This window comes from Terrapene carolina, unplaced genomic scaffold, assembly GCF_002925995.2.
Source record: "Terrapene carolina triunguis isolate 2854851 unplaced genomic scaffold, T_m_triunguis-2.0 Scaffold212, whole genome shotgun sequence".
NCBI classification, from domain to species: Eukaryota; Metazoa; Chordata; order Testudines; family Emydidae; genus Terrapene; species Terrapene triunguis.
In genome coordinates, this window is record NW_020664563.1 from 1,301,072 (window position 1) to 1,322,653 (window position 21,582).

Here is a 21,582-nt window from a genome sequence, read left to right on the forward strand (position 1 = left end):
TCTAATAGAGCCAGAACCACCCTCAGGAAACCTCAACATGACTGGTGCCTTTCCTTAGGTCCTGGCTTCCACCACTCAGTGCAGCTCTCACTGTTGGCTGTAAGACACAGCACGTGTTGGGCACAGAGATGGGCAGAATGGCCCTTAGCCGGGGGCCCCTCCGGCCAGCCAGTAGCTAGTGGGTGAGCTGATCGACCATGTTATGGTGACGCGTCAGTCCCTGGGAGCGGAGGGAAGTGTTCGCAGCTGCCCTTGAGAGTGCTGTAAGTGAACCTGGAGTGCTGGGGACACGCTGTCCCGTGGCCTTGCCCTGGGGTTGCAGGCTCTGGATTTCGCACTGCACGCGCCCGGTAACTCAGACAGAACAAGCACAGCTGATGCGGATGTCGAGCCTGGGCTTTCTGCAGAGGCAGCCAGGAGAGGGGGGCCCAGCAGGCAATGCCTGGGGCCCAGTGAGGGTGAGGAAAGGCAAGGTGGGGCCAGGAGGGGCAAGGATGTAGCAGCCTTTGCTTCCCATCACCGTGCTGCTCTTCTGGAGCCCTGCTCTCGCCCGTCTCTGCTCGGAGGCTGGAGAATCTTCCTAGCCAGTCTAGGATTCCCATCCTATCTCCATTCCACTCCTCAAGCCCTGCCCTCACTCCCCCACTCCACTGCTCCCTTCATGGCCAGCACTTCTGCACTCACCCCCCCCACACACACTTCCCGTGTCACTGCCACACACGCCTGGAACCCACCAGCTACTGCCCCGTGAACTCACCCCTCACCCTCCCGCAGACAGACCCAGGTCCCCTGCTCACTGCGCTCTCCCTATTAGTGGCTCCAGAGAGAAGCTGCTCTCCAGCCAGCTCTGAACCCCGAAGGCTCGCAGGACTCCGGGGATGGTCAGGAGGCCCAGCGGGGAAGGTTGCACATGGCCCTGCCCTAGTGTCAGGGCTAATGGCATCACAGCGAATCGTCAGGGAAAAGCTGAGAGCAGGCAGCGACTGGAGGTAGCTCCAAGCCCCAGAGAGGGGTCAGGGGAAAGAGGGGGTGGTTAAACAATTTTAGATCAGTGAATACACATCTGTGGGTAGGGCACTGCTGGAGCCCCTCATCCAACCCATTTGCTTGCCTTTGGAGTCCTATTCTACCTGCTTTTGTCAATTTCCCATCTTTTCGGTCTGCCACCTCTTGAGGGCATAGCCAATGCAGCCACGACAGGGCCCGATCCTGTCTGGGGCCCTGGGTGCTACAGCAAGACAATCCATCCTAACGAACTCGCTCCCGTCTGCTTTCTGAGATCGCCAATCTTTACTGAGGCTAGGTCTACACTACAGCGGGGGTCCGACCTAAGATACGCAACTTCAGCTACGTGAATACCGTAGCTGAAGTTGCGTATTTTAGGTCGACTTACCTGGCTGTGAGGAAGGGGAAAGTCGACCGCTGTCGCGCTGCCGTCGACTCCGCTGCCGCCTCTTGCCGCAGTGGATTTCCGGAGTCGACGGCAGAGCGATCAGGGATCGATTTTATCGCGTCTTCACTAGACGCGATAAGTCGATCCCAGAAAATCGATTGCCTGCCGCCGGACCCTCCGGTAAGAGATGTACCCTTAGTCACCTACAGGCACTTTCAGCCTTCGCGCCCTCCGAGCAAAGCCTTTTCCCTGAGAATCTGCTCTGCCCCTCCAATCAAATGTTAACAAAGCCCCATGGGGACAGCAAGCAAACACTCCCATGACAGCAAGGCCCATCAGTACAGCCTTCTCCGCAGCATTGACCCAGCCAGGCTGCACAGCCTGGAGAACTTACCAGACAGCTTGAGAGCAAACAGGAGGAAGTGGCGCCTATCTGCTAGGGAGCCAGAGCAGCCAATCTGCCCAAAATGTGAAGCAAAAGCCCTGGGACTTTGCCCTGCCAGGAGAGTGGGGGGTACATGCCACTGAAGAGTTCGGCTCCCTGAACTTGTGGAATTTCCTGACTTCATCACTGCATTAACATCAGCTTTGGCATTTCACTTCCCTGGATTTACTTAAGGAAAAAGAAAATACGAAGAGGCCAGTGCTGCTGAGCTGCTCTGCTGCTGGGATCTCCTGCTGCCGCTCCGCTCTCGCTGCACACCCCTAGGGAGCTGGGGACAAGGAAAGAGCGTGCTGGCAGATGACACAATACTGAGGTTAGTCAAGACTAGGAAGGCCAGCAAGCCCTAGCTGAGTGAGGAGAATGGCTGGAGTGACGGCAGGGGAAAGTGTCTCGACAAGAGCATGGAATCTGTGATTCCTTCACACCGGGGGGCTGAAATGGATCTGAATGGCTCAGGTTCGACCCAGGCATGACTGGAACAGCGAGTGTGCCAGCTCGTCACTCAGCAGTGTGCAGAACAGCTGCAGAGGACTGGGATGGAGACCAACTCCAAAACCGGTGCCATGGAGAGCAAGGCTGGCACCTGCCTGGGAGACTTGGGTTCAATTCCCTGTGCTGCACAGACTTGGGCTCTGTGCCTCAGTGCCCATCTGTCCAGCGGGCAATAGCCCTGCCTGGCCTCCCAGGGGTGTGTGGGCATGAATACAGTGCCGGCTGGGAGGTGCTCTGTTGCCACCGGCTGTGTGGGGAGTTCAGAGAGCTAGGATCTGTTATACAGATATGGGGCATTCCCTGACCTGCAACAGTGAGGTCAGGTCTGGTTCCCCAGGAATTGAAGGAGGCTCAGAGGTAAGTGCCCACAATGCCGAGAGGCTCCATCTGAGGACGGGGAGTTTCAAGGGCTGGGTGGCCTCTCACTGAAATCTATAGCTCGACTCCACTGGGAGCAGAGTTACCCGTACGCTGAGCTCCTGTGACCATTCCCCCTGACTCTGCTCTGTTTGGAGAGGGGATGAATAGGAGGGGACATGACAGGGCCATGTCAAAGACTGAATGGGATAAGAAAGCGGGTGGGAGCTCCGTCTCAGTGAGAACCAGGGGAGGTACACTGATGATGAAAGGCAATGAATCTAACGCTGATCAAGGGAAATTCTTCATTTTTACCCAGAATGGACAATGAGCATGTGGAACTCCTTGCTACAGGATGTTATGGGGCCAAGAGCTTGGTAGGATTCAGAAAAGGGTTATAGATATTATGGCTAACGAAAATATCACCAGTTCCATTACAGAGGACAAAGCTGTGCCATGGATGTACAGCCACACATCGTTGGCCATAGCCTATGGAGTCTGGTCAGAGCAGAAGCTGGCACACCAGGCTGGCAGAGCCTTGGGGCAGCGCGGTGAGGCACCTGCGGACGTGACTGCACATCGAAGGAGGGTATGTGCCTGTGCCTGCTCCTGTGTGCTCTGTGGCTGTGCTGGATGGGTGCTCACTCAATCTCCTCTCTCTCTCACAGCAAGGCCAGGGCATGCACTTACAGCTCTGAGAGCCTGCTGGGATGGTGTGGGCTGCAGGAAGCGCAGCCCTGACTTTGTCCTGCCACAGGGGCAGAGAGGGAGCTTTTACTGCCTACCCAGGCCTAAAGCACTGAACTGAGCCCTGGCCTCCAGCAGCTGCTTCCCTCCCCAGGACTATCTCCTCCTTGTCTCGGTCTAGAGACAGCCACCCTCCTACACAGCGATCTCATCGTCCAGGCTGTCCCCCAGGCCCTGCGTGTGCCGCACGTTGAGCAGACGCGGTGGCTCCTCCTGGGCCCACGAGTCGCGCTCCTCGCTCTCGTCTGTGTTGGACTCGTACTCTGAGGCAATGCCCGACTCACGGAACTTGATGAGCTCCAGGCTGCCCAGGAGAGGCTCTGACGGTGACGTGGCGCCTGGGGGGAAGCGGAAGTACTCCAGCTTCACCAAGCAGTCACTCCTACCTATGGGGCTGCCCAGGGCATGGGTGGAGTCAGGGCCAGGGCCCAGCAGCGGCAGGTGGAGGTCCTCAGGCTTTGGGGTGGTGGGGTCGCACAGCACCGGCAGGGCATTGCAGCGGTAGGTGATCTCCAGCAGACTGTCCTGGGAGCCTACTGGAAAAGAGGAGGGCAATCGGAGCGGGCATGGCCTAGGGCATCACTGACCCCTCATACAGGCTGGCAGACAGCTCCCAGGCACACAGGCCTACTCTAGATCTCAACCCATGGCCAAGAGCCCCATTGCCCATCCCGATCGCGGTGCTTTTCACATGGGGAACTGAAGCTGATGGAGGGTGGAGGGGTAGGTGGGGATCTAGCTGAACGAACAGCAACAGGGAAAAGCATGGACAGCCCTCAAAGATAACCCTCTCCAGCCCCCACGCACACCACTCCTCACCCCCAACATGTGTACATGGCCCTGCCCCAATAACACCCAGCCCCCACACACCCACCACACACCCGCACCCCCAACATGTGTACATGGCTCTGCCCCAATAACACCCAGCCCCCGCACTCCCACCACGCACAATCACCCTCCACACTACTAACTTGTGCACACGGCCCTGTCCCAATAATACCTAGCCCGTGCACCCACGTGCGCACACAGCTGCCCCTGCAGAGCTGAGGGAAGTACACGCAGGGACTCTCCCCGCAGGGTGCCCATTATAAATTCTCTCTCCCTGGGCATCCTGGTGCTGGGACCAGGAGATATGGGGCAGTCTCTTGCATGCCACAAACCCTGGGGTGCAAAGGGGTGGGGCTGTCTAGTCACCATGGGTCTCACCCCCCACCCCACAAGGAGATGTGGTCACTGCAGGCCTGAGTCAGGCAGTGAGTCGGGGCACTGACCCCTGGGAACTGGGCTGAGATGTATGCATGGCACGCCCACCCTGGCCATGGTCTGTGCTCAGCCTGGGCTGCTGGGCACGGCTCTGTGGCGACCCCTCCCACTGGCGTTCATGGGGATCCCCTCTCCAGGGAGTGCTGGGGCCCATGGCACAGGCACACCACCGGAGCGGGGGAGAATGGGAAGGGATAGGGAGTCCCTTGTGCCCTGGTGGATCAGCACAGGGCCCAGCAGCAAACACCTCCATGCTGTGCTCCTGGGTCCCTGTGCTGGCTGGGGGTCACAGCAAGTCTGGGGAATGAACTCTTACTGGTGTTGCTTCCTGACAGCTTCAGCTCCAGCTCCTGCACCTGCCTGACCAGCAGCGAGATGTGCTGGAGCATGTCCTTGTTCTGCAGCAGGAGCTGGTGCACGCGCGCCTGGGCCTCCAGCCGAGCTGCTGCCTCTGCAGCCAGCTGGTCCTTCAGCAGGTGAACCTGCCGGACAGACACGGAGACACAGCGAGTGGGTGCGTGCCAGGCCAGGCTGCCTGCCCCGAGCCAGGGGTCTGAGCCTGGAGCTTCAGGCTAGAGTGAGATTCATGCACCCTGCCCGCAGCCCCAGCCTCCAGTGTCTCCAGTCAGACGCCCATTCCCTTAGCCACCTGTTCTCTCAGCCAGGCACAGGGGTGGCTGTCTGCAGAGTGGGAGCTCAGGCCCAGCCCAGAGAGACTCTCCCCTGGGAGCCATCCCCAGTGATGGGAGCTGCTGCCCTGGGCTGGGGACATCGCCAGCTGCTCTGCTCTGGGGCAGCAAGCAGAAGAAGGAGGAAGAGATTTATACTGGTCTGTGGAAGTCCTGGACCCACAAAGCCCTTCCAGACTTTCCCCAGAGTGCTGGTAAGTCCGTTCCCCAGTCCAGTCCCACAGGAACCCCACAGCCACAGGGCAGCATGGGACAGGGGGCATGCTAGCATCTGTCCCCTGTCCACACTGCATCCAGCATGGAGCCCCTTCTTCTTCACACTAGGGCTCCCAGCCATGGGGCAGATTTGTCTGGCCCAAGCAGAGAGACACTCCCACAGAGGCTGTGCTGAGACTGGGTGGAGAAGAAGGAGCACTGGCACCTGCTGGCAGTGATGGAATTGCAGTTCAAAGCTGCAGGCGCCAAGGCATGCTGTCAGGAGCAGGGGAGCTGGAAGTTCCTATTGGGACAGCTGCCCGTCCCCACGTAGAGGGGCAGCCCCGTGGTTTTCAAAGGCCGTTCAGCTGCAGGTGAGGGCCAGGCTAGCTCATCTTGAGACAGACTCTCCCTGGAACCCTAACCATGGCTCCCTGGAGCCTCCAGTGAAACAAGGGTCTCTGGGTATGTCCACACTGCAGTTAGGCAGCAGCCTGTGTGTGGCTGGCCCCTGCCAGCTGACTGGGGCTCCATGCAGGGCCGTTAAATTTGCAATGTAGATGCTGGGCTCTTGCATCCTCTCACCTCACAGGGTCCTAGAGCCCAGACTCCAGCCCAAGCCCAAATGCCTACACTGCAAACAGCCCCTTTGCCTGGCCCTGCAACCCATGTCATCTGGCATGGGCCAGCTGCGGGGTTTTAACTGCAGAGTAGACAGACCCATTGAGACCTGAGACCTGGAGCTGATTTCCCCCCCGCAGCAGCGTCCCCTGACCTCTAGGTCCATGGCCGACCCTGAGCACCAGAGAATGCAGGGCCCTGCTCCAGAAGAGCTCTGCCTAGCCCAGCCCAGGCCACGGCAGTCTGGACAATTCCTCACTGCATTTACATTCCTGCTGAGCTGCACAGCTCTGCATGAGGGTTGTAGCCAGGACCCTGTCCCCAGCTCAGGCGACAAGGGCAGTTGATACCCATGATATTTCACTGGCCCACACACCCCACAGAGCAAACAAGCCCTCAGCGCTTGTCAGGTGTGAGACCTAGACAGTGGGATCAGTGCACTCTGCACACATTAGCCAGCCTCTGACTGTCAGTCCTAGTAAGCTGGCCGGGCCGAGCTAGGCTGTGTGCCCCTCTGGCCCCTGGGATGTGGCATCCCATCGTGTGCCTCCACACAGTGGGGCCAGCAGTGCCGGGGGCTGTTGGTGCTGCCTGCCCCTGCCCATAGCACAGGGGATTGGCTTGCAGTGCAGTGAGGTTCCCGGAACGCTATGGGTGAGTCACTGCAGGGGCAGCTGGGCCGGGGGCAGGGCATGTGGCTTGGGGAAGGATGTCTGCGGGTTCCCTGATGCCCCTGGCACAGTGCGTATGGGGGGCAGCTCTACTCCTTCCTTCAGTCCCACAGCTCTTGCTGTCTCCCTGACTTCTCTTCTGAGCTGCCTCCCCTCAAACTGACTGGTGCCGTGGCCCAACTGGATCTGCCAGGTCCTCTCCCTCCCCCCGGGCTGTCCCTGCTGAATTCCCTTCCTCCACCCAGGGTGACCTCGGGCTCTCTCCTCCTGTGATACCCAACTCCCACCCCTCAACCGTGGCTAAGATCAGACCTATCCCCTTGTCCAGGCCCACACCGAGGCCCGCCCGCATCATCATAACCCAACGTCCACTTGTCCCTGCAGCCATTCAGAACACAGCTACCCTCCCTCCACCTCCGCCCGGTTTCAGACCCCTCCTCAGCCTGCTCCTCCCTTCCTGCATCAAGGCCAAGCTCCTTGGCTGTGCCTCCAGGGCTCTGCCACTTCTGGCTTATCCGCCCGTGTCCATTTCCACCCCACCCTTCCCAGCACACCAACCTCTCACACAAACCCCTCCACATGGCCCCCTGCGCATGCACTGCTGCCTGCACAGCCCCGCTTGGCCCCGGCACGCCGGGGCTCTAACAACCACACTGGCAGCACCTGGGCCATGGCCACTTGTGTCTGTTGCGTCTGTTGCTGCAGAAGCTGCCGGAGAAGCTGCATTTGGTGATGAGCGGAGAGAGGGGTCCCCAGGTCCGGCAGCTGGGAGGAGGAGGGGAGCAGCAGCTTGGGCGATGCAGTCAGGATACTCTCGGAGTGGAGGGAGTCCTGGAAAATATAGAGAAAAGCAAAGCCTGATCCACTCTGTGTGCTGCCCCTCAGCATGCTACAGACATTCTAGTAACTCACTCCTGGCCGAGCTGAGACCCCTGCGGGCCGGGCTGGTAGGTGCCTCATTCCCTGTACTCCCACAGCCCCGTCTGTCTGTAGCCATCTGTTACTCTTGGCTGACCCTTCGATTGTCAGCTCTCTGGGCCAGGGACTGTAGCCCAGACCTGCATGAGTATATAGTGCCTAAGTCCCACAACAGTGCACACCAGCGAGACCTGCTGTGTGCGAGAACAGCATTAACAGCTAATCACAACACTAACCCTTAGCAGTCCTGGGCAGCACAGCATGGGGAGGAGGTGACCAGCCCTCTGTGGAGAAAGAAGTGGTTCAGGACTATTTAGAAAAGCTGGATGAGCACAAGTCCATGGGGCCGGATGCACTGCACCCGAGGGTGCTAAAGAAGTTGGCAGATGTGATTGCAGAGCCATTGGTCACTATCTTTGAAAACTCATGGCTATCGGGGGAGGTCCCGGATGACTGGAAAAAGGCTAATGTAGTGCCCATCTTTAAAAAAGGGAACAAGGAGGATCCAGGGAACTACAGGCCAGTCAGCCTCACCTCAGTCCCTGGAAAAATCATGGAGCAGGTCCTCAAGGAATCAATTCTGAAGCACTTAGAGGAGAGGAAAGTGATCAGGAACAGTCAGCGTGGATTCACCAAGGGCAAGTCATGCCTGACTAACCTAATTGCCTTCTATGAGGAGATAACTGGTTCTGTGGATGAGGGGAAAGCAGTGGATGTGTTCTTCCTTGACTTTAGCAAAGCGTTTGATATGGTCTCCCACAGTATTCTTGCTGGCAAGTTAAAGAAGTATGGGCTGGATGAATGGACTATAAGGTGGACAGAAAGCTGGCTAGATCGTAGGGGTCAACAGGTAGTGATCAATGGCTCCATGTCTAGTTGGCAGCCAGTATCAAGCGGAGTGCCCCAAAGGTCAGTCCTGGGGCCGCTTTTGTTCAATATCTTCATTAATGATCTGGAGGAAGGCATGGATTGCACCCTCAGCAAGTTTGCAGATGACACTAAACTGGGAGGAGTGGTAGATACGCTGGAGGGTAGGGATAGCATACAGAGGGACCTAGACAAATTCGAGGATTGGGCCAAAAGAAATCTGATGAGGTTCAACAAGGACAAGTGCAGAGTCCTGCACTTAGGATGGAAGAATCCCATGCACTGCTACATACTAGGGACCGGATGGCTAGGCAGCAGTTCTGCAGAAAAGGACCTAGGGGTTACAGTGGACGAGAAGCTGGATATGAGTCGACAGTGTGCCCTTGTTGCCAAGAAGGCTAACGGCATTTTGGGCTGTATAAGTAGGGGCATTGCCAGCAGATCGAGGGACGTGATCATTCCCCTCTATTCGACATTGGAGACGCCTCATCTGGAGTACTGTGTCCAGTTTTGGGCCCCACACTACAAGAAGGATGTGGAAAAATTGGAAAGAGTCCAGCGGAGGGCAACAAAAATGATTAGGGGGCTGGAGCACATGAGTTATGAGGAGAGGCTGAGGGAACTGTGCTTGTTTAGTCTGCAGAAGAGAAGAATGAGGGGGGATTTGATAGCTGCTTTCAACTACCTGAAAGAGGGTTCCAAAGAGGTTGGATCTAGACTGTTCTCAGTGGTAGCAGATGACAGAACAAGGAGTAATGGTCTCAAGTTGCAGTGGGGGAGGTTTAGGTTGGATATTAGGAAAAACTTTTTCACTAGGAGGGTGGTGAAGCACTGGAATGGGTTACCTAGGGAGGTGGTGGAATCGCCATCCTTAGAGGTTTTTAAGGCCTGGCTTGACAAAGCCCTGGCTGGGATGATTTAGTTGGGGATTAGGTACTGCTTTGAGCAGGGGGTTGGACTAGATGACCTCCTGAGGTCCCTTCCAACCCTGATATTTTATGATTCTATGATTCAGTCACACAGCTCTGCAGTTCCAAAGCATCACACAGCTGTAGGCTAATGCATTGGAGCCAGAACAGCCGTAGGGAGCTTAGTCTCTAACCCCAGTTACACCTCCGACTTCAGTGCAAGCTAGGAGCCTAAGGAACTGACCTTCCTCGGCAGCAGCTCTGTCCTCCAGCTGGGCGCAGAGCAGCCCACTGGGCAGGCCAGCAGGAGGCAGACAGTGACAGACTGTGATACCTAGGTGCTCGCTCTCCCTGCCACTGGGGCCGGCTCTGTGGCTCAGGCTGACTTTGCTCCAGCAGGTGCTCCCAGCAGGATCCTTCTGCCCCCTGAACGGCCACTCGGCCCGGTGAGCTGCCCTGAGCACGACGCTCTCAGCCTGAGTCACCTGAGTGCACAGAGCCAGCGGCCACCAACACATGCTCCAAAGCCAGAGTCAGAAGGGCGGCCCCAACCTCACTTGGGGTGGGTGGAGGTCAGAGATTTGCACCTCGGCTCACAGCCTTGCCCTAGTTGCCAGCAGCTTCCAGGGGTGGGGGCAGGAGGCAGCTCCCTGTGTGAGCCCTCCTCAGCAACCCGTTTCTTCGCCTTCTGGCTTGTGAGCCCTTGGATTCCCTGGGTTGGGTTTTCTGACTTTCTTCTGCAACCCAGGAGGCCAGACACTTCCTCTTCTGAACAAATGGAAGCTGAGACTGTCACGCATTCATGGGCCTCCAGGAGCTGGGGCTTTACAAACACACCAAATAGCGATAAAATGGCAAGAGCTGGTGCCACTGGCAAGATGCTCCCTGGGGACTGGCTCCCAGACAGGCTCTTGGTGTCTCACGGCTATGTGTAATGCCGACACACTCAGTTGTCGGTGGCCGGGATCAAACATAGCTCTTTTAGCCAATGCTGTAGCTAGCTCATCACTCTCTAGCTCAGTGGTTCTCAACCAGGAGCACCCCTGGAGTACTCAGAGGTCTTCCAGGGAGTACATCAACTCATCTAGGTCAGTGTTCTCAACCTGGGGGTTGCAGGATGGGTTTAGAGGGGTCACAAGTGCTGGGTTTCCCCCACAAGGCATTAGGGGTGGACACCACACCATAGGGGGCCCTGTAATGCTGTTACGTGCTTCAGCACCAGGCAGCAGGGCTCGAGATCCAGGGGTACAGTAGTCTGGAAAGGTTGAGAACCGCTGCTCTAGCTGGTATAGGTGCCACAAGAGTGGGACAGAGTGCCACACCAAGCAGGCCTGGATCACATAGGCAGTGCCCTGGCTCTTCATGCCAGCCGCACAGAAGCTCACTCTGCTGGCTCCGTGACATGCTATATCGCACCATTCCTCTCTCCTCCAGCACTTTGGGCAGCAGTGGGACTGCCCTGCCCCGCCCTGGGTGGAACAGATGGCCCCCAGCCTCGGAGGAGCCATATGGGTCCTACCTCCCCTGACCCCGTGGCACCCCACTAATGACACAGGTGTCAAGCCTCAATGCACGTGGCCTTACTCACAAAAGGCTCACTGCTGGGAGCACCAGTGCGAAGGGCTCCACAGCCTCTGGTGCATTGGGAGAGCGGTTCTAAGCAGCACAGTGCGGTGGTTGCAGGCTCCGCCCCCCCCTCCCCACGAGGGAAAGGGAGAGCCAGGAATGATGGGGGGAGGGGGGGCCACTGGCAGAGCCCAGCAGAGCCGCGTGCTCGTAAGCTGGGAATTCACATGGCGCTTTCCCTACCAGACAAACCACATAGCCAGCTGTATGGCTACGTCGGTGCCATGAGCATGGGGCCCATGCACCTCCACCCCGACTGTTCAACTCTCATGCCCCGAGGGTGGCCATTCTAGGGGATGCAGGGCAGGCAGGAGCGATGGGACCATCCCCTCATCAATACCTCTCTGTGTGCCAGAGCACTGCCGGCTGACAGGGAAGGACTTGGGCCCACTGGCTAGAGAAGGGGACTGGGAACCAGGACGTCTGGCTTCTATTCCCAGTACTGCTACCAACTTGTCATGTGAGCCACGGCCCGCTCCGTGCCTTGGTTTCCCCACACTCCAGTGGGTACTCATGTACCTTGGATGGGGTTTGTGTGACTGAATTAGGGCATGCTTGTACAGTGCTGTGTGATCTACGAGAAGAGGGACTGGGGAGGGGAGAGGTTTATCATCCTGGGGAGCCCCTGGTTCTCTGAAACCCCCTTGCAAGATGGTGCTCTGGCCAACTCTTCCCTCGCCATGGCACTCACTCAATCCTGATGTGCCCTGGACGAGGACCTGGCCTCAGCTTTGGCAGGGCTGAGCGGGTGGGACAAATGTGCAGCACCACAGCCTAGGCGAGTTAGCAGCACGGCTGCCTGCTCACAGGGACGGCTCTGGGACGCTTGGAGTCTCTGCAGGGCGAGTGGAAAGCCAATGTCTTAGGCTGCACTGGGGACCCAACAGAGGAGTGGCTGTGGCCTGGTCTCTGAAGCACAAGCAGAACTCCTGGGTAAAGGGCGGCTCTGCTCTGCTGGCCTCTGACAATGCCCAGATGTGCTGGGTTAATGCACCAGGCGATCCTCTCCTGCCAGCAGCTGTGCACTGCCTGCACGGGCTGTGTGGTCAGGCAGAGGGAGATGCAGCTCCACTCCTGCCGCTTTCCCTGGGAAACTAACATTGCTCCGTTCCCAGGACATGCCACTGCCAACGGGAGTGAGGGGGCGACACAGGGACTAGTTTGTGTTTGGACCGCAGCAGTGCAGGACACAGGAGAGAGGCTCAGCGCTGGGAGCTCTGGGTGAGAACAGGATGAGGGGGAGCCAATGACTATGAGCTTCTTTTATTGTCGGGGGGCTAACTGGAGGGGGGGGGGGAGTTGGAGAGATGGGATCAAGGAATGGCCACTGCCCCTAACAGAGAGTAACGGAGCATGACAGCTGGACTCCCACCCTGCGCTGCCCCTGCCCAGCACACCCCGCAGCAGGAGCCGGGCACTGCCACCCTCAGGGACCAGAGCTGGGTCTGCCATCTGAAGAGCCACAGCCTGTGTCCTCAGGGCTCAGCATGTCCCGGAGGTTTCAGGGCTCTGCACTGACCAGCAATGGGGAAAGGTGTGTGTTTGCTGGAGACACCGTGGTGCCTAGGTTCCCCCTCTCTGGGTGTGGGGCACACACACTAGCTCTTGAAGTGGGAGTGCACAGAGGGGAGTGAACCTGGCCTCCTCCAGGGCCCCAGCAAAGGCAATTCGCCCTGGTCTGTGGGGCGGCTCATGGAAGAGGCATTTCCCATGTTGTGGGGTCTGGCCAGCCCCTCGGCTCCCCTTGTTAATGCCCTGGCAGAGTGGGGGGGATGCCAGCTGCCGCCACAAGGACACGTGCTGTTGTACCAGCTTCAGGATCACGGTGTGGCCCCCCCATCTGATCATCCCGCAGAGCTGCCACAGGTTGTTCCAGCCCCATATCTAGACATGAGCTCCCTCCCTACCCCACTGGAAGGCAGCATGAAACCCAAAGGTCTCTCTGAGCTGGGTGGGGGGGCAGTGACCCCCATGTGAGCCACAGGGGGAGAGTGTGGGGAGCTCTGGGGCTGCTGTGGGGAGAGAGCAGGGCACCCCCAGGCACAGACCCACGTCCTGCCCCTGAAGCCACCGAGCAATGCCGCTTGGACACACTCTTGGGAAGCCATGCTATCTGCGGGGACCCTGGGTCTGTATCAGGGCTCAAGGGCCACCTTTGAGGCACAGCTGCTCTTGGCTGGGGCTGGCGTACCTTGGTGTCCGGAGAGTGTCCCAAGTCCTTCCCCACGGCGTCAAGGTCCGTCACCCCCCGGCTGAACTCCAGGGTGCTGCTCCCTGGTGGAGGGATCTCCACTGCGTCGATATCGGTCTCCTCTGCGGGGACAGCTGCCTTCTCAGCTCTGGCTGGGTGGCAGGCTGGGAGGGGGCAGCAACAGCAGGGTCAGAGGTGAGATGGGACAACAGCAACTCTGCCCCAGTCCAGCTCCCCGGGGCTGAGAGAATGTGGGCTTGGCTAGCAAACAAGGCCCATTCCTCCTTGTGGGGGAAGCACCTGAACACCTGCCATGGGTCACGCATCCCTAGCTGGCAGCCCTGGCTGACGCGCCCTATGGGGCTGAAGCCCTGAGCCCCACCTCTCTGCTGGGCAGAAGTCAGAGGTGACACAGGGGGGGTCATGTGGGGTCACATCCCCCACCCTCGATTTTTGCCAGGATTTGCTAGCCCCACTTGGTCACATGGTGCCGCTGGGCCCCCTCCCTGCATGGCAGCTGCTGGAGCTGGCAACCGGGGGCTGTGGCCTAGGGAGAGGCAGCAGCTAAGAGCTGGGAGCTGCAGGGAGAACTGCTGCTTTTGCTGGGGCCTCTCCATGTGGAGCTAACACCTGGGAGCTGCAGGGTGGGGCCGCTGAGGGTAAGAGGGAGGGTGTGCCTGGAGCGAGTGACTCAAGCTGTTGAGTGGAGGCCTAACCTTTAAATTGTGCCCCCCTCGCTCTCAGCAGGCACCAGTCACCTCTGGCAGAAGCTCCTAGCCCCACCACCCTGCTGCAGGGCAGAATCCCCAAGGCCCCTCTCCCCCCAGTCTGGTAGGTGGGGAATGGGGGGCTCTGCAAGCCACACTTTAACGGTAAAAGAGCCGGATGTGGCTCACAAGCCGTGGTTTGGCCACCCCTGGCATATAGCATGTCAATCCACAGGATGCCTTCCCCCAAGCCTGTAGGGCCCCCGGACTGCCCCTGCCACTCCAGTGAGACCCCTGCATTCTACGCAGCAGAGGGAGCGCTGGGGGCAGTGTTGGCTAAATTCCCGACCAGCTCCGTGGGGTGCGGTGCTGATAATGCCATGGTGCCACAGTCTTGCTGTTATCTGATGCTCAGTTCCAGTCATTTTATGCTGGCCCACAGTATCCTGTTTTCAGTGTTTGCTGTGACACGGCATAACTGCTCGGAAAAGGTGCCTGCAGGGACTGGGGCATGGGCAGTCAGACCTAGTGGATAGACTGGGCCTGGAACCAGAGCCAGAGTTAGGTGCCAAGCCAGGGGTCAGAGCCAGAGACAGTCAGGTGCAAGCCAGGGGTTGAAGTCGGAGTCAGCATCAGGGGTAGGGCATAGGAGCAGGGACCAGGAGTGAGGCAGGAACTGGGCAGAGGTGGGGTCTGGGATAAGGAGGGCAGGGGGCAGGAACAGATTGGGAGGCAAGGTTCAGGGCACTAGGCAGGGGACAGTGCAGCAGCAGTCAGCCAGGGATTGACCTAGTTGCTCAGACAACTTCCTGTTTCTGGTTTAAGTAGGGCATCCCAGCCAATCAGTGGGGCAGAAGTCTGCCCCAATCCGGAGCTTTGTGGGGCCCTTTGTGAAGCAGAGCTTTGCTGGCCCACTTCTGCAATCATTCAGGTGAGCTGATGGGTGGTGGTCGTGGTCTGAGCCCTGCCTGGGGACCCTCAGGTCTAGGTTCAAGGCCCAGGATCACTCACATCAACCCCTCTCCTCGGAAGTAGGGGCTGGGTTTCCAGGCTGGTTTTTGTGGAAGGTGTTTACCAGGTCAGGAGTGTGGACATTCTTTGCTGAGTCCCAGGAGCGCTCTTTGGGACTGGCAAGCCATAAGATGCCAGAGTCTAACCCGTCTGATTCTGGCATCAAGGATCTCACGGAGAATATACTCATCATGGTCATGAACATGTACTGGTGTGGGGTGATGGTTGGGAGCGGTGAGGGAATGGGTCCTGAATGTGGGGCTTCAGGAGTGATGTATGGAAAACTGGGTGTATTTGGAGAGAATGGGGCAAGTTGAGTTCAAAGATGACTGGGCTAATGTGCTGGAGAATGCAGTAGAGGCCAAAGAGCTGGTAGTCCAATTTATGAGATGGCCTGTTTGCGTGTACGTTTTTTGTTGAAAGCCATACTTTCTGGCCTAGCAAAAGGGCAGGCCCCTCCTGTCATTGACAGTCCACATGTTGTTTCTCTCTTCTAGGTGTCCTTCAGGTGAACTTTTAGGTCATCTTGGGTTTGACATATATTGTGTTTAGTCTAGGGCTGCTGAGTTGTGTGAAGTTGTGGTTAGCTCCAGGTAAAACCAAGGATGGAACCCATAGTTTGGAAAAAAAAATGGCTTTGCACTGTAGAAGCATGTTCTGCGTTATTGTACGTGAACACTTCCTGAGGTAGCAGCAAGAACCCTTTGTTCTGGTGGAAGTTTATGTAGTGTCGAAGATACTGCTCCAGAATCTGGTTGGTTCTCTCCACTTGACCCTTTGTCTGAGGGTGGTAGGTGGAAGAGAGGCAGGAGCAGATGCCCAAAATCCAGAGAGCTTCTCACATAAAGTGGGAGATAAATCACACATCGTGCTCAGAGACCATGTGCTGTGGGACGCAATGGAGGCAGACAACTTGGTCCACATAGAGCTGGGCAGTTTCCTGGGAGAAGGTTAGGCCAGTGCCAGAGTGAATGTGCCATCTTTGTGAGGTGGCCCACTACTGTTGGAGTGGCAAAAAAAACACCGGACTTGAGTAGTTCTACTAGCAAATCTAAGGCAATGACTGTCCAGGGGCCGGGGGAGTCTCGAGGGACTGCAGGAGTTCAAGGGTTCCCAGGGGTTTATTGTTCAGTGCCTTGGAGTGGGTACATACATTGCAACACAGGCCTGCATGTGAGGCCACCAGAAGATATGAGAGACAAGGCGCTGAGTTTTAAAACAGCCAAAATGTCCTGCCGGGGGCGTGGGAGGGTGTCATGGCATACTGGTAGGGCTGTAGTCCTGGGAGGCCTAGGGAGAACATATATATGCTCATTCAGTAGGTTTCCCTGTCTCGGACATCGTGGGGGTCCTTACTTATGGTTTTCTGCTCGACTGGAGGGACTCCCTGGGCGAAGGCTGATCATATGAAGGTGAGCAGATCTTGGTGGGGAGCCGTGCCCAGAAAGTTCTGAGGCTTGAGGATGGAGGAGGTTTTTGGGTTCAAGTCTTTAAGATCAGTGTTCCTTCTGGGACAAAGTGTCAGCCTTGCTAGTTTAGGTTCCTGGATGACAGGAGATTGCAAAATCAAAGTGCAGAAAGAATTAAGCCCACCGAAGTTGTTGTTGGTTGGAGGCCTTGGCCCTATGCAGATATGTGAAGTTCTTATGATCGGTGTACACCTGGACAGAGTATTGGGCCTCTGCTAGATAGTGGTGCCACTCTGCAAAGGCCGTCTTAATTGCCAGGAGTTCTTTGTCCAAAATTTCGAGACGTGTGGGCGCAGCAATAGTTGAGGATTGTACCTTTGGGGTAGAACTGCTCTGATCGTCAGGTTGGAAGCTCTTGCTTTGATGATGAAGGCTTATGTGGTGTCGGGATGGACCACTTTGGGAGTGGTGGTAAACGCAAGTTTTAATTGCTTGAAGGCCTGCTGGGCCTTGGGAGGAACCTGGTGTTTTTGAGGAGCAAGGCAGTGAGAGGGGAGATCCGCTACAAGAATTTTGGGATGAACCGATGATAGACGTTTGGGAACCCCGGAAAGGCTGTAGTTCATGAACGTTCCATGGTGCTCCCCCATTCGAGGACTGCCTTTATCTTGCGTGGGTCTATTTCAGTACCCGTGGGAGATAGGATGACTCTAGGAATTCTATCGAGGACTTATCAAAGGCACATTTTTCTAGCTTCATATAGAGACTGGACAGAACAGATGTGCGTGCTGTGTTGTTTGGCACTGTCACCACATATTGGCCCACAATGTTCCAGAGCACATCATTAATAAATGCTGAAACATCGCAAGCATTTGTCAAACCAAAGGGCATCATGAGATATTCAAAGTGCCCATAGAGTGTTCGAATGGAGGGTTTCCATTTGTCCCCAGCTCTAACTTGTACTAGGTTGTGTGCCCCCTGGAGGGCTAGCTTTGTGTGTACCCAGGCAGTGCTCATGTAGTCCATTAGCTCGGGGATTGGTGGTAACGGGTATCGGTTTCTAATGGTGATCTGATTCAGGGCTTGATAGTCCACACATAGTCTGAGGCTTCCAACCTTTTTTTTAATATCAAAAAGGATTGGTGCTCCGGCAGGCAAAATGGACTTAGGAATAAAGCCCTTGGCTAGCTGGAGCAGAGTGTAGCCAGTTCGGGCTCCAACATGGTGTCCATACACCTGAATGTCTGCCCCTGGTTGTAGCTCAACTGGGCAGCCATAGTCCCTGTGGGGGGCAAGGTGTCTGCAGGCGGTTTGACGATATCTTTGCAGTCGCTGTATTTGGATGGAAGTCGAGGACCGGAATCAGTGGGCGGCTCTGTGGGGCCAGCTACCCTGGTGTGCGACTGCTGGGGTCAAGCAGTGCTGCTGGCAGAATTGTGAGATTTTAGCTTGTGCCAGCTGAGAAGGGACTTATGGTGGGCCAGCCACGAGCGATCCAGGATGAGGGGAAGTGCGGGGAATGGATGGCACCGCATGCAGGTCTCTCAATGACCTTGGATAGGAACGGTATCACTATCTGGTCTCTCGGCTCCTGGAAATGCAGGGGAGGAGAACAGGGCATGCAGGAGGAACACGTTCACTGGCTGTTCCTGCAGAAATGATTGATGGTGAAACAGTTCACGGCAAAATTCAAATTGTCAGCAGTAGGCTTCCGGGTCACCCCTCTGTGACGGGGGTGGGTGGGTGGTTCACAGCCCTCCAAATGATGATTTCAGGCTGTGAGCTGGCTTAGGATGCAGCCCTATCTCACTCTGTGCTCGGCTCACTTTCTGGAGAACTCTCCTCTGAGAAGGGCAGGCAGTCACCTTCCACAGAGTGCAGCTGTGCAGCAGAGGGATTGTACAGCCAATCACTGGGTAGCAGGAGGGCAGGATACATGGGCCCTGGCCAGCATTAGGACAGGAGCATGCAGCAGTGCTGGCCGACACTGAGGCTGTCAGTTGAGCTAAAGTATTTGCTGACATAACTCCTAGAGGAACAGCGTGAAGAGACTGTTGTATGTGGGGCCCTTGTCTGACTGGACGTCAATGGGTTTGAGAGTATGAACTGCCCTATATGTCCTGCTGGGATGATTCTGAAACCTAATGATGCTGTTTTGAGTTCAGTCCACTATAAGAGATCAGAATTATGAGGAGGAGGAGGAGGGGGGGAGAAAGAGGCGATGAGTCTGCAACGGGGCTGCCTGGCAGTGGGTCCCTGAGGGCACAGGTCTGTGCTTAAGGGACGTCCCATGTAACGCCTTGTCTCAGCACCGGCAGGGTGAGCAGGAGGGCGAGCAGACCTGAGAACCAAGCCATTCCTCGGGGTGATGGACAAGAGAGAAATGTATGCAGGGCCCAGCCTGGCACATGGGGAAGAACACGCCAAACTGGCTCCGGCTTGACTCCTCACGAAATGCACTCGCTTAACCCTGGCGTGCACCATGCCTAGGAGAGATGCCAATGCTCCTCAGTTCTGACTCGCAGCCCCCCTGCTATCTCAGCCCTGGGCTCCCCACTCCCAGCTCTGCTATTGCCCCTCAATCCCGACCCGCAGCCCCCCTGTTATTCCAGCCCTGGGCTTCCCACCCCAGCTCTGCTAATGCCCCTCAATCCTGACCTGCAGCCCCCCTCTACCCCAGCCCTGGGCTGCCTCCCTCCCCCACAGCTCTGCTGACGCCCCCCAAACCCAACCTGTGGTACACCCAAAATCCAGTCTGCAGAGATGACCCGTGCCTGATGATAGTGGGGGGCACAACCCTGGAACAGCTCAAGTCACGCCCCCCCCCGGAAAGCAGCAGCATCTCCCTGCAGCTGCCAGCTGTTCCTCCTGCCTCTGCCTCTCCCTGCCCAGCTTGCAGGCTTAGTTGCCCCACAGAGAGGGGGTCCAACCGCACCATGTGACCGATCAATCTTGGGAGGCATGTGACCCCACATGCCCCCAACCCGTCACCTCTACCAGTCTGTGCCATCTCTGTCCATCATATGGGGAGGGGCATATCCCCTTTCCGAGATCCTCCCCGCCCCATGGCACTGGCACTTGGCGCCTCCTCGGGAGACGAGCGTGCCCCCTCCCCACACACTGCCGTATTGTAACCCCAGTGACCGGTGTAACTTCGTTTTCTTGGCCCTGGCTGAGGCAACTCCTCCGAGACTCTGTCGGCTCAGGAGCTGCTTGTTTGGTGCTCACTGCGACTCGGAGCAGAGAATTCCCCGGGGCCAGACCCAGGGCGGAGGCGGAAGATCTGCTCGGGGCCAGGAGTTGCTTTAATACAATGTTCTCACTTTTACGTGTGCACAAAGTAAATGTTTATGGGCTGCAAATGAGAATCCCAGGGCTGCAGAGCTGGAAGGGCCCTCGATCCAGTCCCTTGCCCCACGTCGAGGCTGGACCAGGCACACCCAGACCATCCCCAACAGGGGCTTGTCTAATATGAGCACTTGCAGATGGCACAATCCGCAGCCCCGTGAACGGGCTCCCAGCAGGGCGGAAGGTCCATAGGACGAAGGCCAGGACCTAGCAAATGCCACTCCCATCTCTGGGTTCACATCCCAGAGGGAGAGGATGTGTGCACGCCTTGTTCTCACAGCCCTCCATTAGCTGGGGCAGAATGGCACTGTCAGACACCGCTGGCCTTCGCACCCCTGTGGGGTCCCTGCACTACCCGGCACCTGTACATTGCTCCGGGGGGGCCGCCAGCTCTGGGGGGGCAGCCCTTTCCCTGCACGAGCCACAAAACACCTGCAGGCCAAGAGCACGACTGGAGACCATGGCCTGCCCTCAGCAGGAGTTTCGAGCACAGAGCCTCTCCCCGCCTGCTGCAGTGTACCTGGGCCACCCATGTCCTCGCTGTCACCATCCTCCTGCCCGTCCGCATCCTGCTGGGTGTGCTGCAGGCTCAGCTTGTGGCAGACCTCGAAGGCCTGCCCCACGGTGCGGACGATGCGCATGGCCTGGCTCTGGGGCAGAGGAGAGAGGAGCTGTGATGATGGGCCGTAGGGATCGCGCACCAAACCGCTGCAGTTGCTGACAGCATGGGAGGCTTTGCTGACCAGAACCCCTGGGAGCATCCTGAGGCTGAGCCGGAGCCCTGGATGGCTCGAGGGCCCAGGGCTCTGCAAAGGGCTGCGTCCCAGCCACCCCCTAGTCCATGCACAAAGGGAGAGCTCTGATCTACCTTGGGGCCCTGTGGCATCATGGTCTCTAAGGCCTTGATCCAGCGAGGCTCCTAGGAACATGCCAAACTTTCAGCCCTGAGTGCTACCTCCAGAAAAGCTGCACTGGAGTTGGCAACAGTGGGTGATTTCTGTCTCGAATGCCTCTGGCCCATGCTGCACAGCTCTGCCCTCCACACAGTTCAGATCATGCCTCCACTGGCCTCTGGCCTTAGCTGGCGTTTGTCCAGCTTCGGCTCCAGGTGTCATTCTAAGCGCTCCGCCCCTCGCTCGGTGGGTGCCGACTCCCAGCTGTCGAGGATCTCTAGCAGGGATGTTAACTATCACATGGTTCCCGGTGCAGCCCCACAGCGCGATCCATTGCTGCCCATTCCCTCTCGGTGAGGAGCCCCACCTTGGTGCACAGGGCAGGGTGATGGGGGAGCAGCTGGGAGCTTTTCCCCGCTGCCCTGACAGGGAGGGGAGGGGAGAGGTGATGGCCACAGCTCTCTGAGAACAGCAGGCCGGGGCAGCGTGGTCCTGCCCTAAGGGGTCTCGCAGCCACATCAGCCTCATGCCCTGCACATCCAAACCAGCCGGCGTGGCCAGTCCCTTCAAGGCCTGGGGAATGACAGCTCTCCCAGAGCACAGCCCGAGCCTTGCAGCTCCTGTGCAACGGAGATAGCTTGGCTGCCCGCTGCACCCTCTGACCCATCAGTCACAGCATCAGCACCTCTGCCCTGCCCGCGGTGAGTCACGTCAGGTGCTGGGAGGGGAGAAAAGCAGTGAGGAGCCGGGGGATGGCTTCGCAGCCCAGGGCTGGCTCTAGGTTTTTTGCCGCCCCAAGCAAAAAACAAAAATCCCCTCTGAGAGCGCAAC

At 57.6% G+C, this 21,582-nt stretch overlaps 1 protein-coding gene across 1 annotated transcript in view; it reads right to left on the reverse strand.

Moving 5' to 3' along the window:
- Positions 1 to 3,151: 3,151 nt before the first annotated feature.
- The window catches only part of NOS1AP (nitric oxide synthase 1 adaptor protein), an 88,863-nt gene continuing 70,432 nt past the window's right edge, over positions 3,152 to 21,582 (reverse strand). The window contains exons 5-9 of the mRNA XM_026656187.1: positions 20,379 to 20,508; positions 13,384 to 13,547; positions 7,537 to 7,704; positions 5,014 to 5,179; positions 3,152 to 3,970 (exon numbers count right to left, since the gene is read on the reverse strand). Of these exons, the coding sequence (XP_026511972.1) occupies positions 3,570 to 3,970; positions 5,014 to 5,179; positions 7,537 to 7,704; positions 13,384 to 13,547; positions 20,379 to 20,508 (1,029 nt within the window). The 3' untranslated portion in view covers positions 3,152 to 3,569. The remainder of the gene's footprint in view (positions 3,971 to 5,013; positions 5,180 to 7,536; positions 7,705 to 13,383; positions 13,548 to 20,378; positions 20,509 to 21,582) is intronic.